Below are 17,550 nucleotides of genomic sequence, written 5' to 3' on the forward strand. Positions count from 1 at the left end.
TTTAGAACCACAAAAATGTGTAAACAAAGAAAAGCAAATAATTCCAAGAGAAGGGACTGTAAAGTTTAAAAGACATATCCACAAACTGTAGTGCATAACCTTGCTTACATCCTGACTCAATTAAAAAAAAAAAAAACTGACATGGCACTCTGTTTATACAATGACATTAAAAAATTATTTATTCTACTAGCTGTAACAATGGTATTGTGATTATGTTTTTAAAAAGGAGTCCTTATCTTTTAGAAATACTTATTAAAATATCTGTAAAGAAAATATGTCTGAGGTTTAGTTAAAACCAAGGAGTTGGTGAAACAGATAAAACAATATTGACCACACTGTTAATTGTTAAATCTGAATTTGATACATACAGATTCATGTACTACTGTCTAATTGGGATAAAGCGTTTATTAAAAAAAAAAAGAAGAAGACAGGAATAGAGAAAACTACAACCCATAACACAGGACGTGTAGGGAGTGTGCCACAGAGGTGAGATATAAATGATGGTACCAACAAAACCCTGGAGAGAATCCTTAGATGGCAGGTATAATTCTTTCTACAAGAAAGGTGTAGTCAGGTTCTCCTTTCCATTCCACTTTCCCCCAAAAATGAAAAGGGAGCACGTCTAAAGAAAAGAAACAAAATATTTGGAGAGAACTAGGCCTCTAGGGTGAACATAAGCCCTGTTCATTCTGGCATTTAGAATATTCCTGGCCTAACAGCCAGCTCTATCTGCTCACAAAGAAGTGAAGCCCACCAGTCAACGAGACATACCATGTATACAGAGCTCCCAATTAGCCTTCCAATTTCCTCATCCTCAACTATCAATACACAACAAAGAACTACAAGGCATGTGGGGGGAACACTAAATAGCATAAAGGAGAAAGATGAAGATCATCAGCCCCTGGAAATCAAAATTAATTACCAAAACAGAAGGGTCAGAAAATAAAGGAAATCACTCAGAAGATAGAGCAAAAAGACAAAGAAATGAAAAATACGAAAGAGAAGTCAAAAAGAAGAAATTCAGGGAACCAAAATCCAAACCAAACAGTTTCGAGAGAATAAAACAATGAATAATAATAAAAACCATGAAGGAATCTATCAAAAGAATAGCAACAAAAATTTTCTCAGAAATGGAGATAAATGTTCCAGTCTCCCCTTAACCTTTCTAACACTTGTTATTTTCTGGTTTTTGATTACTGCCGATACTGTCAGGGTTAGATGGTATCTCAATGTAGTTTTGATTAGCATTTCTCTAACAGCTAATGATCGCGAGCATTTCCTCATGTGTCTGTTTAGCTGCCTGAATGTCTTCTTTGGTGAAATGTCTGTTACTATCCTTTGCCCATTTTTTAATTGGATCATTTGTCTTTCTGTTGTTGAGGTGTTGCAGTATCTCGTAGATTTTAGAGGCTAGACCCTTAATGGATACATTGTAGCCAAAAATTTTCTTCCCAGTCTGTAGGTTCTCTTTTTACTCTTTCCTGAAGTCTTTCAATGAGCATAACTGTTTGATTTTTAGGAGCTCCCAGTTATCTAGTTTCTCATCTGGTGCTTGTGTAGTTAGCTTTGGTTTGTATCCTATTTATGCCACGTATTAGCGCCCCTAGCATTGCCCCTATTTTTTCTTCCATGATCTTTATCGTTTTAGATTTTACATTCAGGTCTACGATCCACTTTGAGTTACTTTTTGTGTATGGTGTGAGGTATGGGTCCTGTTATTGGTTTTTTTTTTTTCTTTGCAGATGGATATTCAGTTATGCCAGCACAATTTGTTAGAGACTGTCTCTTCCCCCTTTACCAGACTTTGGGCCTTTGTCAAATATCAGCTGCTCACAGATAGATGGATGTATGTCTGGGTTCTCAATTCTGTTCCACTGGTTTATGTGTCTGTTGCTGTACTAGTACCAGTCTGTTTTGACTACCGTGGCTGTATAACAGGTTCTAAAATCAGGTAGAGTGAGGCCTCCGACGTTGTTTTTCTTCTTCAGTAATGCTTTACTTCTCCAAGGCCACCTCCCTTTCCATATAAAGCTGGTGATTTGTTTCTCCATCTCATTAAAAAATGCTGTTGGAGTCTGTATCTGGATTGCATTTTATCTGTAGATTGCTTGCACTGCTGGTGGGAATGTAAAATGGTACAACCACTTTGGAAAAACATATGGCGCTTCCTTAAAAGCTAGAAATAGAAATACCATAAGATCCAGCAATCCCACTCCTAGAAATATACCCTAGAGAAATAAGAGCTATCACATGAATAGACATATGCACACCCATGTTCACCGCAGCACTATTCACAATAGCAAAAAGATGGAAACAACCTAGGTGCCCATCAAAAGATGAATGGATAAAAAAATTATGGTACATACACACAATGGAACGACAGACACATGCAACGACAAAGAACAATGATCAATCAGCGAAACATCTAGTAACATGGATGAATCTGGAAGGCATCACGCTGAGTGAAGTAACAGTCACAAAAGGACAAATACTGTATGAGACCACTATTACAAAAACTCAACAAAAGGTTTATAAACAGAAAAAAACATTCTCTGATAGCTACAAGGGTGGGGAGGGAGGAAGAGGAGAAATCATTAACTAGATAGCAGACAAGTGTCAATTTGGTGAAGGAAAGGACAACACACAATTTAGGGGATGTCAGCACAACTGGACCAAAAAGCACGCAAGTTTCCTAGACATATCAAATACTTCGAGGGACTGAGCAGCTGGGGCCTGGAGACCATAGTTTCGGGGGACATCTAGGTAAACTGGCATAACATAGTTCATAAAGAAAATGTTCTACATCCCACTTTGGTGAGTACCGTGTGGGGTCTTCAAAGCTTGCAAGCAGCTATCAAATATACATCTATTGGTCCCTTCCCACCAAAGGAGAATGAAGAAAACCAAAGACACAGAGAAAATACTAGCCCAAAGGACTAAAGGACCACATGAACCAGAAACTCTATCAGCCTGAGACTAGAAGAACTAGATGGTGCCCAGCTACCACCAAGGACAGCCCTGACAGGGATCACAACAGAGCCCTGGACAGAGGGGGAGAAAAATGTAGAACAGAATTCAAATTCACATAAAAAGACCAGACTTACTGGTCTGACAGAGACTAGAGGAACTCCCAAAACTATGGTCCCCAGACGCTCTTCTAACCTAGAACTGAAACCATTCCCAAAGCCCACTTTTCAGACTAAGATTAGACAGGCCTATAAAACAAAAAATAACACACGTGAGGAACATGCTTCTTACTTCAATCAAATACATGAGACCAAACAGGCAGCTCCTGTCCCAAAGCAGGATGAGAAGGCAGGAAGGGACAGGAAGTGGACGAATGGACACAGGGAACCCAGGGTGGAAAGGGAGAGCGTGCTATCACATTGTGGGGATTGCAAACAATGTCACAAAACAGTTATCTGTATAAATTTTTGAATGAGAAATTAATCTGAGCTGTAAACTTTTACTTAAAGCATAAAAAAAAAAGAAATAGAGATAAATGAATCTTCAAACTAAAAGAGTCCATCAAGTACACACAGAAATATAATCCACACCTGGGGATATCCTCATGTAATTTTAGAACACCAAGAATAAAGGGGAAAAAAATGCTAAAGCTTCCAGTGAGAGATACAAATAGGTAATTTGTAAGTAATATCTCTGCTCTGTTAAACAGATCTACACGTGGTCCCCAAAACTTATCTTGTGCTCACACTTACCAGAATGTCATTTGTCCTTCTCTCCACCTATCCTTCCCTACCTGTCTTTCAAATTCCAGTTCAAGTCTTGTTCTCTGTAAAACATTTGCCAAGTAGTTTAGATAGTGATCTTCCCTACTCCTGCACCATTCATTTGACATTCACTCTGTATTACCTTGTGCCATTTTGGTAACTACTATGGTCAACCGTTACCTCTTGGAATTTTATTTAAATTGTTGGTTTTCAGAAAATACGGATATGATTCTACCATTTTTTTAAAATCTTCCACAGGATCATGCATCCAGAAGACATTAAATGCCAGATAAGTCTGAAACTAGTTCCTGGGACATATCTTAACTTCACCAGTTGCTTATTTATCTTATTTCCTCAATTTATGAACAAGTTTTATATTTACATTCATAATTAAAAGTCAAAGAAAAATCAGTGCACGGAAATTTTAGAGGGTGGAAAAACATATAAATGTTACAAAGGTATCTGATTTCAAAGCCCCCACAAACTTCAAGTTATAGTTTCTAGTTGCAAAGTACTAATCCTGAAGAGTAATCAACAGTAGTTTTTATCATCTGATGGCATCCAACCCAGAGGAAAGATACCTTACGGAAAGGGATGGGAAGGCAGAAGAGATGCGCTGTCTTACCTAGTAAAACTACTGTCCGATGATGAAAACCAATATCCGTGCTAGCTGTTGCCTACTCCTGCTCCAGATCAGTAGACCAATGTAATAAATAAAAGTTGAAGAAAGTCTGGATCTAAAAATTTTTACATACCAGAATCAAGTTCTAGAGATTCCACCCTAGGGTAAAAATGTCTATCACCAAGTCCTCTCAAACGTTTAACACTTGCTGGGAATAGGCAAAGGATGAGAAACCCAGCTGGTTACAGAATTATTATGAACTAGTAGTTAAAAAAGAAACTAATCTACTGAAATTTTGGAAGGAAGCTTTTTTTTAAAACACTACATTCTTTAAAATAATTTAAAAAAAAAAAGATTTTGTCCATGAATTCTCCATACATGAAGAAACTCCTGAGAGAAGAGAGTATAAACATGTGAATATTTTTCCAATTATAAATGTTAAGTCAGGATATCTTTCTCCTGGTGTACATGAGCTTAGAAAAAGAAAAGAAAACTGATAAGTTTGGCTACTAATACTACGTCCCTTTCTTTCTTTGACTTCTAATAGATGGCCCAGCTGGCAATCAAGGTAATAGAAATGGACTATGTCCAACCTAGAATTAGTTTTGTACTAGCTTTCACCAGAAATTCTAGGAAATGAGGAAAGAGGTTATTTAAAGAGTGTTTCCTTGCTGCTGGAGCTCTGACTAGTCAAGAAGTGCTACGTTCACTTCCTCACCGTAGCCCCCACTCGATGTTTCAGAGAAAAGTAAAAAGGCTGGGATTCTAGGCTGAGCTCTAACAAGAAACTTAATTATATGAACACCACCAGTCTAATACAAAAAAAAAAAGCAATCCAAGTCAGGTACACTGTTACTCTAGATTTCATGGAAAATATCTTTCATTCCTTCTAAGGTTGTAAATGTATGTATACACACATACATACCCCTGGCTTCTAGATACTGCTGTTTCAAAAATAACAGAAAACGCCCCATTGCAAGATACTCTGCCTTCTACCAATTTGTTACTATTTGCAAATACAGCACACACCAAACATTAAAAGAACAGTAGCAATAAATGTGCCTCTTTTGAAAGAATATATAAGGTTTGAATACAAAATTGTTGAAGAATTATTAAAAATTGTAAAAAAATGTGTTCTGTCAGCCTTCTTTACTGTACCTTCCACCACCTGCTTTACAGTTCTCAATAGCATGTCTAACTGAAAATTATTTTTATGAACATGAGTATAAATGTAAAGCCACTAGCTTTGACACCTGCTGTTCATGAGTGCTTTGGGGAGGAGGGGAGAGAAGGACTTATTAATACATCACTTCCATTGAATCGAAGGTTTCAATAATTATTCTTAAGGTAGTATTTTAAATTAACTTACAGACATTTTTAATAATATTTTCAGTAAGATGCTGTAATATTTCTACTTTTTAATAAAAAGTATTCACTGAATACATTTTTTTAAAAAAACTCACTAGTACCTGTAGACTGGCACGTACACAGTTCTTCCCATTAACTCTGACGTGGAAATCTTTCAGGCTTTTTAAGAAGGAGAATCTATTTTGTCACCAAGTAAATGGTAATGATTTGTGCAGATCTATACAGGACAGTTAAGTTTCCCAAATACAATTTACTATTTAATTGGAAATCCAATAATAAAGGGATAATATTCTCAGAGTTTAGTAAGAGAGAAAGTGAAATGATATAAATGCACCTGGATCTTCAGCTCCTCTTTTCCCTTCCAATAAACTTTAATAAGGAAAATTGTGTTTTCTTACCTCACACTACAGAATCAACAGCTTTCTATTTCAACTGAAATAGCAATATTTCAAATGGCCCACAAGATAATGAAAATACCAACCTCTGGGTTTAGAAAAATTCATAAAATACAGTAACTTTAAATTCTGTGCTTGAGTTGAGCCTTTTATTTGATTACTAAGAATACTCACATGTGTGGGTTTTGAACTCCTGTAGGATTGGGATTCAGAGTAAACCTTGCTGTTGATTTGAAAGGTGGATTTGCAAAATTCAACTTCAGTGCTTTGCGTTTACCTGAGAAATAAAAAATAAAAAGTAAAAGTTTCAAGTACTATAAAATAGGTACCATTCTGAGGGCATAAGAAATTCACACAGACAGGCAGAAAAAACAACTTGCTTTAACATATAGTTGGTACACTATTTTGAAAGGCAACAAAGAATTTCTCACAATTAAAAAAAGTAAATACAAATTATCTTTAGTTGATACTAATCATAAATTATACTTTGTGCTGCAATACAAATAGATAACAATGCTCAGTGCTTCAAGTTTATACTGTTCAGCAGTGTTAATACTTTTACAAATGAAAATACCAATATAAAAATCATTTATTTCAGCAGATATATTAAGAAATACTAATATTACTACTTTCCAGTGTAATACTTTAACACCTCCTGTTTAATAAAAATCATGTTGCCTTAAGTTTAATATAAACAACTAAGAATCTGAAGCATTCTCCAACCTTAATGGGCTAAAAATGTCATCGTACAGTAAGCATAGTTATTCCAAATACTCATTTATTTGAAGCAGTTTCTTAAAGGAGAGAAAGGGAGGATTGAGGTATCTATATTTTTTTATTACCCAAATAAATACGTCCATTACAGGAAATCCAGAAAATTTAGAAAAAATAAAGGTCACATACAAATCCCCAAAATAATCAGTTGACTTTCTGTTGTAGATTTTTTCTATACATAGATGTAGACACATATTTTTTCTCTAAAACTGAAATCAGAACTTGATACTGTTTTTTTAACTTGCTTATTGACTGAGCATATTTTTTTCAGTGTGAATAAATCTTACAAGATTCACTTCTTTAAAACTGTACTATTTAGATACCTTTTAACAGAACTGGATTTTTAAGCAGTTGTTGCAAATCTTGTTTTCATGTTCATATTAAGGATAGTTTTTCCAGCACTCACTCTTCACAGTTTAGTCTACCTATGCAAAGAACACCTTGTAATTCCCACACCCACCTCAGTGGATTCAGGAAATTGATTAGAGGGCTCAAACTCTTCAGGATTGTTTTCAGGGATTGGCCTTTCTACAAGATAATGTGAATTCCCAACAAGATCAAACACATCTATTTTCAGAGATAAGGACAGTCCAACATAAATTTTTCACATAATTCAAATTTCTCCTTTCAGGTGCCAAACAGGTATTTTAAAATCATTTTTATCTGACAGCAAGGAGATGCAGGACATTCAAACTATACATACAAAAAAAAAAAAAAAAACAGTTGCTGTTAAATCTATTCCAACTCATGGCAATCTCATGTGTGTCACAGCAGAACTGTGCTCTATACGGTTTTCAAGGACTGATTTTTCGGAAACAGATCACGAGGTCTTTCTTCCGAGGCACCTCTGGGTAGACTCCAACCTCCAACCTTTCTGTTAGCAGCTGAGCATGTTAACCATTTGCACCACCCAGGGACTCTTACGAAAAAAGGCAGATATGGCTATATAAAATACCAACCCTGTATATTCCAAAAATAATAATAATAGAATGAAAATTTGAAAAAAATCTTTGCAATAAAAAATTAGTAATTCTAAATATATCAACACAGCTCACAAATCAAGAAAAATTGCCAGGGATATGAACAGAAAAGCAAAATTGAGGAAAGAAAGCAAAAATACACTCACCAACACCAAAAATATATAAATTTGTTGTTCAACTGAAATTGTTAAAGTTTAGGGTTTTTTTAAAATTAAAGTCTTTCTTTCTTCCTTTATTTCCTTATTTATTTTAATGATAACATGTTGATCACTATAAGTAGGTAAAAGAGTCACTAATACATTGCTAGTGAGAAAGTAAACTGATACAACTTTTCTGGTTTAAGAGGTTCAGCAACATGCAAGAAATTTTAGAAATACGCCCTTTTACTTCTTGGGAAATTTGTATGTAGGAAATATTTAAAGACAGAATTATTCTAAGGCCGAAAAACCTAATGGAATTTGCCCTGCTGGATTCTGAAACTGCTTAGGACTAGTGACACCCTTCTTCCATCTTCTCCTTTTTAGAATGGGGACGTCTGTAACTGTTATTCTATGCCTGTCCTGCAAAAATTGTATTTTGGAAGCAGGTAACTTGTTTTCTAGTTTCACAGAACCTCAGATGGAGAGGAATTTTACCCCAGGATGGATCACATCCAGAGTCTCACTCAAACCTGATTTAGATGATGAGATTTGGAACTGCTGAGCTGATAATATTTAGGTAAGATTTTGGACTTGAGTTGATGCTGTAATACGTTAAGACTTTTGGGGATGTTGGGATAACGTGAATGCATTCTGCACATGAGACGGATGGAGATCTTTGGAGGCTAGAAGATAGAATGTAGTGGGCTGAATGGTGATCCACAAAGAGTCCTAATCCCTGGAAACTAGGAAAGTCACCTTATATGGTAAAGTCTTTGCAGATATGATTAAACGAAGATTTCTGAGATGAGGAGGTTATCCTAGATTATTCAAGTGGACCCAAAATGCCATAAGTGTCCTTATAAAAGAGGGGGAGAGGGAGATTTAGACACACAGAGGATTGCACCAGTGAGATCAATGTGAAGATGGAGGGAGAGACTGGAGTGACTCAGCAATACATCAAGGAATGCCGGCAGGCCCAAGATGCTGAAAAAGGCAGGGAAGCAATTCTCCTCTAGAGCCTCCAAAGGAAGTGCAACCCTGCCGACACCTAGCCCAGTGAGACTGATTTCAGACTTCTAGCCTCTAGAATTGTGAGAGAATAAATTTCTGCTGTTTTAAGCCACCAAATGTGTGGTAATTTGTTACAGCAACCATAGAAAACTAATACACTGCACAAAGATTTGTCTACAAGGATGCCAATGCCATTGTTTTTGTAATAGTGGACAAAAAGAAAATCTAAATGTCAAAATCAGGCAGTTAAAATATTTGTAGTTAGACAGAAAAGATAACCATAAATAGAAGAAGTTACAGTCATGTTCAAAAGATGGTATATAAGAATATTAGGTCAAAAACTGTGTAACAGAAGAAAACATGGGTGTGATATGGAGAAGGGGAGTGTTCTGTACTGATACTGGTTTAGTTTCACCTAGCACAGCAGTTCTCAAGGTGTGATCCAGGAATCTCACAGACCCTTTCACAGAGCCTTTGAGTTCAAAATTATTTGCATAATAATACTAAGACATTATCTGCCTTTTTCACTCTCAAGCTCAAGAGAGTAAGGTGGAGCTTTCCAGAAGCTATATGATGTGTGATATCCCAACAGATTGAATGCAAAAGCAGATATGAAAATCCAGTGTGCTACCATTAGGCCGGACATTAAAGATATGAAAATCCAGTGTGCTACCATTAGGCCGGACATTAAAGAGATTAGTAAAAATGTAAAAAATGCCTACTCTTCCCACTAGTTTGTTTGTTCGTCTTGAAAAAGAGTACCCTTAACAAAAAATATCATTCATGTTAATGTTATTATTTAATATTAATTTTATTTCATTGTTTATTTAAATTTATTATCGCTATTTTCAATGATTTAATAAATATTCTTAATTTTTCTCAACTTTAGCTTCTAATACAGAAAATAAAGATATAACACACATAAACAAAAGCTCTTTGCAGTCAATATTTTTTAAGAGTGTAAAGAGTTACTGAGACCAAAGAGTTTGAGCACCACTGAAGTGACACATTCCAAGCTTTATAAGTCTCTTTTTAACAGGTCTTGTTAGAACTTTTAATACATTTATATGAATTGTGAATCTCCAATATGCTCATTAAATGAATCTGAGATGTCTACCCCATGCCAAGCATTGGAAATGAAGTCATTAACATGAAAGACAAGATTCCTGCCCTCATGGAATTTATTTTCTAGCACAGGAGACAGCCAAATTAGAAAATAAGATAAATCAAAACAGCGACATGCCATGAAGAAAACAAAATACAAGATATTAGGATGCAGTATTTTCCAAACATATCTGATAAAGAGGCTCTCCCCACCCCCATGAAACACAATACTACAGAAGTCAACAAGTAATCACAAAGCTACTCTGAGGACCTTTAGCAACACTACAGATATTTTCAGCATTGTCATGATTCAGGTATTTTTTCCCTCATTTACCTATGGCACCAACAGTTCGCTTGATTGACTTGGAAATTGTTCAGAAGATATAAAAATTCTTCAGATTTCAGAAATAAATCACATCAGTAGCCTAAATTGCCTAAAATGTGCAGAAGGCACACTAACACAACTCTCAAAAAAATTACACTAACAAAGGCAAACACTGAACGGAAACTTACTCCTAAAATATATTTATAATTCAATTGCTTAGGCAATTCACTTCCTGTTAAGAATCTGAACCTTACTAGATGGTGCCTGGCACCACCACCAACTACTCTGACAGGGATCACAATAGAGGGTCCCAGACAGAGCGGGAGAAAAATGTAGAACAAAAAACAAATTCACACAAAGACCAGACGTGCTGGTCTGACAGAGACTGCAGAAACCCCAAGAGCATGGCCCCTAAACACCCTCCCTTTTAACTCAGTACTGAAGTCACTCCCGACCTTCACCCTTCAGCCAAAGATTAGACAGGTCTACAGGGCAATCAATAATACCCGTGAGGAACGTGCTTTGTAGTTCAATCATGTATAGGAGACTAAATGGGCACACCAGCCCAAGAGCAAAGATGAGAAGGCAGGAAGGGACAGGGAAACTGGACGAATGGGAACAGGGAACCTTGGGTGGAGAAGGGGAGAGTGCTGACACATTGCAGGGTCGGCAACCAATGTCACAAAACAATTTGTGTATTAATTGCTTAATGAGAAACTAATTTGCTCTGTTAACTTTTACCTGAAGCACATTAAAAAAAGAAAAAAATATCAGAACCTTATGGGGTAAATCAACGATGGTATTACCTTAAATTATTAAATTCCCAAAGCATAAAGGAAAGTATGTTGAATATTTCATGAAATCTATTTTATCACTTGTGGAAAACACAAGCACATGATGATCATGAAGTGGTATTTGATTACAGATAATGCAGTATTACCGTTAGCAGACTGGTCTTATAACAGAAAAGGCCTATAAAGAGTTCAAAAAAAGTTGCCAAGGAATACATGGATGCGGACCCAATCCTGAAAACTAGAGCTAAGTTCACAGACCATGAAGCTATTCACTTTTATAATAAATCCAAGCTAAACAGTAGGAACATAAATTGAAATTTAGAAAGTGACTAGCTTCAAGATTTTCCTCTGGTTCAAAATAACAACTGAGCACTCTTCCGTTTAGCCAAAAAGAGAGTTCTAATTCAGTAATTCCAAAGTACTTCACAATCATAAATTTGAATGAGCTCAATCCTCACAAACTCCCCAAATCAAACAGCTGAAAACTGCCTGTCATGCGATACGTATCTGAAACCACCTAGTATATCACCTATGATCTACATATGTTAAAAACTGGTAAAAGACTAAGATCAAACACAGGAGAATGACAGAACGAAGAATCATTGTGAAAACTAGCAAAAAAAAAAAAAACACTGAAATTGGCACTTTCTTCAAATGTCTAATTTGAGGGGGCAGTAGCCAATCTTTGCAGGCAAATAATGAAATATTTTATTTTAAAATAAATTACTACAATTAAAACTTAGCCAAACTTTTTTTAATATACATATATAATGAGTACACACACATACAGAGATTCTATTTTTCAGCGTTACAATTAAAAAAATAGGTCTTTAAAGTCCATTTACTTCATAAATGAACAAGGATACAAGCATAATGAAATGTGATTTGACTTACATAAATCAGATTTAAATGCACGCTATACTTCAGAAACATCTGCAATTATCTTGAAGACAGTCCAAGTACATATTCTATGCATTCACTAACAAAATATATTAAATAATTCTGTAAAAGTCCAAAGCCTCTGCAAACAGAGATGACTCGGAGCCTGACACAGTGCCAGAGGGTCTAAGGTAAAACCAAGTTACATTGCCTGTTCTCAGTTGTGTACCCCAACTCTCCAAATGACGATCAATTTAAAATGAACACATAAGGCAGTCTTGATGAGGAGAAAGTAACTGAATCTTCTGTGACAATAGCTGCAGTATGACCTACTGTGTGACCTTGGTTGCAGTTACTACTGGCCCCCACTTCCCTGGGTTCATATGCATTTTCCGAGCCTGATGCTCTAATCTTTCATTGATTCCATAAGCAGCAGAATCATGTTCCAAGACATTCCTTTTCTGTTAAATTAGCTACAGTAAGTTTCTGTTATTTGCAACCAAGAACCCTGGCTGATAAGGAAAATCTTATCTGTCCTTATCCCATCACATTTCCAAATCACTGCTCTATTCCTTAAGGCAATATTGCCTAACTTTTTTCATGTCATGGCTTATACAGAAAATGAGGAAATCTGTTCAATACACTGGGAAAATCAGAATCACAGCTGACCCAGAGGCTGCTGGCCTGGGAGCTTCAGAAGCTTCAGGCCCTACCCAGCCATTCCAAGGGCTGAAGGGATCAAACTGTCTGCACCACCCCCAAAATTCTGGTCTCAAAGCTCTGTCTTAAGAGGATAGCCACTTAATATAGTCAAGATGTCAATACTACCTAAAGCGATCTACAGATACAATTTTATACGGAAAGACAAAAGACCCCAAAGAGTCAAAGCAATTTTGAAAAAGAACAAAGTAGGAAGCTTCACATTTCCTGACTTCCAAAGCATATTACACAGCTGCAGTAATCAAAACAGCCTGATACTGGTTTAATGATAGACACACAGACCACTGAAATAGAATTGAAAACCCAGAAATAAATCCAAATTTCAATGGTTAATTGCTTTTCTACAAAAAAGCCAAACCCATTCAATGGGGAAGGAACGGCCTCTTCAACAAATGGTGCTAGCAAAACTGGATTTCCACATGCGGAAAAATGAAACAAGATCCATACATCATGCCGTACACAAAAACTAATTCAAAACGGATCAAGGACCGAAATGATAAATCTAAAACCATAAACTTTTTGGAAGAAAATGTAGGAGCAAAGCTTCAGGACCTAAGTTTTTTAAATGATAGATTATTAAACATAACAACCAATGCATGAGCAACAGAAAACCAAATAGATAACTGAGACTTCATAAAAATTAAATACTTATGTTCTCAAAAGATTTTGTCAAAAGAGACAACCTACAGACTGGGGAAAAAATCTTCGGGAATAATATAACCAATAAGGGTCTAATATCTAAAATATATAGAAAACTTCTACAACTTAACAACAAAAAGACAAATAACCCAACCAAACCTGGGCAAAGGACATGAACAGACACTTAAAGAAAGAAGATATTTAAATGGCAAACAGACACATGAAAAAATGCTCAATGTCATTAGCCATCAGAGAAATGTAAATCAAAACCATAATAAGATACCATTTCACTCCCACTAAAATTAAAATAAAATTAAAATAAAAAGAAAGTAACTGTTGGAGGGGATGTGGAGGAACTGGAATCCTCATCCACTGCTGGTAGGAATGCAAAATGGTACAGCTGTTGTGGAAACCAGTCTGGCGGTTCCTCAGAAAAGAATAGAGGTAGAGCTGCTGTACCAAAAAAAAAAAAAAAAACCAGACCTGATGTCATAGAATTGATTCTCACTCAGAGACCCTACGGGACAGAGCAGAACTTCCCCATAGGGTTTCCAAGGAACGCCTGGTGGATTTAAACTTCCAACCTTTGGTTAGCAGCCAAACTCTTAACCACTGTGCCACCAGGGATTCAGAGCTGCCATATGACCCAGCAATTTCACTCCCAAGTATATACCATTGGGATCTAACAGAAGTGACACAAACAGACATATATGCACACCTATGTTCACTGTGGAGACCTGGTGGTGCAGTGGTTAAGAGCCTGGCTGCTAACCAAAAAGTCAACAGTTCTAATCCACCAACCACTCCTTGGAAATGCTACAGGGCAGATCTCTGTCTTATAGGTTCGCTATGAGTCAGAATTGACTCGAGGGCAACAGGTTTGGTTTGGTTTGTTTATGTTCACTGCAGCACTATTCACAACAGCAAAAAGATGGAAATAACCTAAATGCCCATCAACAGATGAATGGATAAGTAAAATGTGGTACCTACATACAATGGAATACTACTCAGCCATAAACAACGAGTTCCCAAAATATCTAACAATGTCGATGAACCTGGAGCACATTGTTTAGCGAAATAAGTGAATCACAAAAAAAAAAAACAAATATTGTATGTTCTCACTTTTATAAAATGACATGAATAGGTAAATATATAGAAACTAATGTTTATTAGCGGATACCAGAGGAAGGGGAGTGGGGAAGAGGGAGAAGCACTCCCTAGGTAGTAGTCGTATTTGTTTATAGAAATGGAAAAGGTGGCACCAAACGAGTGAAGTTTGCACAGTATGACTGATTTAACTGATGTCAATAAACTGTACAGAGGGAAAAAGGATGAATGAGCAAATGTTAGGTTGTATATGGTTTTGCAACAATAACAAACACCAAAAAAAGGGGAGAAGGCTACAGATACTGACACTAATTAGACATAACCAATCACCTCATGAGGTTAGTTCTCTTGGTTTGGGGGCTTAGGGCCATGGTCTCGTGTGACAATCCAGTCAACTGGCATAACATAGTTCTTAAAGTTTATGTTCTATCTCCCAGTACAGTGAGTGGTGTCTGCAGTCTTAAAACCTTATGAGCACCTATCTAACTATTGGTCTTTATTCATCTGGGAAAAAAGATAAAGAAGGAAACCCAAGAATCAGAGAAGAAACTGGACTACAGGACTAATGGTCCCCATGAACCACTGCCTCCTCCACCCTGAGGGCAGAACTAGATCGTACCCAGCTACCACTACTGAATGTTCTGATCAGAACACAGGAGATGAATCCTGATAAAAAGGGAAAAAAATGTGAAACAGAACTTAAAATTTTTAAAGAATCCAGACTTACTGGACCTATTGAGGCTGGAGGCGTCCCCAAGACTATGGCCCTGAGTTGTTTTTCAAAGCCTGAATTGAAACTATTCCCTGAAAATACATTTAAACTAAAAATTTTAGCCCAGAGATTAAAGACTGTCATCCCTGAGCATTATGTTTCTTTGCAAAAAAATTATCTATATAAAACCAAAGGGTCAACTGCTATTTTAAAGCAGAGATGAGAAGGTTGGGAGGCAGGGAGATTAAGTAAATGGAAGTGAAATAACTAGAACAGAAATAATGAAAAAGTTGACACACTGTAAAGAATGCAACCAATGTAACCAATGTCACTGATCATGTCTGCAAACTGTGGAATGGGAGCAGGTTTTGCTGTGTAATTGTCACCAAAAATAAAATTAAAAAGAGAGAGAGAGAGAACATCTAATACTATTTAAACAAACTTTTCCACACCATCTGTGTAAAAATTTCTTTTCTCAAAGTTCTCATGAGAGGAGCATGACCAACAATGGAATCATCAAGAATATCCAGCACTATGATTCTGAAGAATATAGATTTAGGACTTCCAGGCAACATGGCGCTATAGTCAGAAGCACCATGCCATCCTTCTGCAGCGAAGAGCAGAAAAACTAAGTCAAACAGAGTCACACATCAATTCTGAAACCGTAAGCATCAAATGAAGAGATAAAGAACTCAGCCAAGCACCAAATGGAATAAGAAACTGACTGAGAACAGGGAGTGAGGAAAGATACATGCAGAGGGACCCTATCAGCTACTGCAGCACGGATCCACCATCTTGGACTCCTATCGGAGATCAGCCAACAGGGGATACGAGAAAAGAGCTTCACTGAGCTTCCAGCTGGAAACAGAACAACCGGTAACCAGAGATATATGCTTCCCCACCCTCCACCCTTCTTCACCCCTACTCAACCTCCTCTGCTTCCTGCAGCCACAGTCTCTTGGCCAGGAAGCATCAGCCTCACCCCGGTATCGCTTGGATTCCACCTGCCCACACTGGCCGGCTCCCTGAGTGCCTTTTGTTGGCTACTGCTATTGCTTTTTTCCGCTTCTTTAGATTTCTTCCTTACCTCTCACCACCTCCTCCTCCTTTCTCTCAAATACCCAGCTCCGTGTGCCATCTTTGCTTCTTCCTGAAAGGCTGTGAAACACCGCTCGACTGTAAAACTGCTTAACAGCCCATGTCGCCACACTGATGGGACCCTCGGGGCTTTTTTGTTTGTTTGTTTGCTCTGATTTGTTGTTTTTATTTGTTTGTTTTCTTTTTCTTTTCTCAGCTTGGGAGCCCCTTCTAGCCGGGCAGTACCGCGTGGCTTAGAAGCGACCGCCTTACACTGCGCAGACGCACAGGGACATCCCTGGTGGGCATTATTTTTCTTGATTTTTTTTTTTTCTGTTTGTTTTTGGGTTTTTTTGCTTTCTTTGTTTTGTTTTCTTCTCTCTCATCCCCTTTTTGTCTTTATTTCCAGTTTCTCGGATTATTCACTTTTTTCTTTTACCCTTTTTCAATTTCTTTTTCATTTTTGTTTTTCCCCATTTCTCAGTCTCTCATCTCTCCACTCCAATAGCAAGCTCCCTTAGCACTCTTTTTGTTTGTATGTTTTTGGCTCCTGTTCCTCTCTCCTCTCTTATCTTTCGCATACCCATCTTAGCTCCACACATCACAATTTACCCCCTCCTTCCTGCCTGCCTGCACCGTGTGCTGAACATCACACTCCCAAGCACAGGCACTGCCTACTTAAACCTGCCCTGCACTGATTCCCAGTCCGCACTGTCAGCCCTGGTACGTGCAACAAACAACCCATCCCAGCAACTCCCCTTCAGCTGGACCTGCCCTGCTGTACCATATCTGACTGACTGACCCTGCCCATTGGAGAAGGAGCAGAAAAGTATCGTGCCCACAAGTGAGCAAACAACAAAGAATGCACAGCCCACCTGTTCAGACATAACCAAAAAAACAAAAAAGCAGGACAAAACAAATCAACAATCAATAAACGAGGAAAATAACCACTGAATGCCCCGAAGACAGCAGACAATATCAAAACATTTACAAAAACAGGACAGGACGGTTCCAGCAGGCATCCAAAATAAAGCACCAGATGACTTTCCAGTAGAAGAAAAGGCACGAGATCTAACCGATAGGGAATTCAAATCTCTAATATTCAGAAGTATCCAAGAGTTGAAGCAAAAAGCAGACAAAAATGAGGAAAAAATAGACAAATTCATGGAAAA

The 17,550-nt window shown here is 37.3% G+C and overlaps 1 protein-coding gene across 1 annotated transcript in view; it reads right to left on the reverse strand.

Annotated features, from left to right (window-relative positions):
* The window catches only part of MAP2K4 (mitogen-activated protein kinase kinase 4), a 179,431-nt gene that overhangs the window by 128,470 nt on the left and 33,411 nt on the right, over positions 1-17,550 (reverse strand). Inside the window, exon 3 of the mRNA XM_023730985.1 lies at positions 6,291-6,393. Coding sequence (XP_023586753.1) covers positions 6,291-6,393 — 103 coding nt within the window. The remainder of the gene's footprint in view (positions 1-6,290; positions 6,394-17,550) is intronic.

Source organism: Trichechus manatus, unplaced genomic scaffold, assembly GCF_000243295.1.
Source record: "Trichechus manatus latirostris isolate Lorelei unplaced genomic scaffold, TriManLat1.0 scaffold00040, whole genome shotgun sequence".
NCBI lineage: Eukaryota > Metazoa > Chordata > Mammalia > Sirenia > Trichechidae > Trichechus > Trichechus manatus.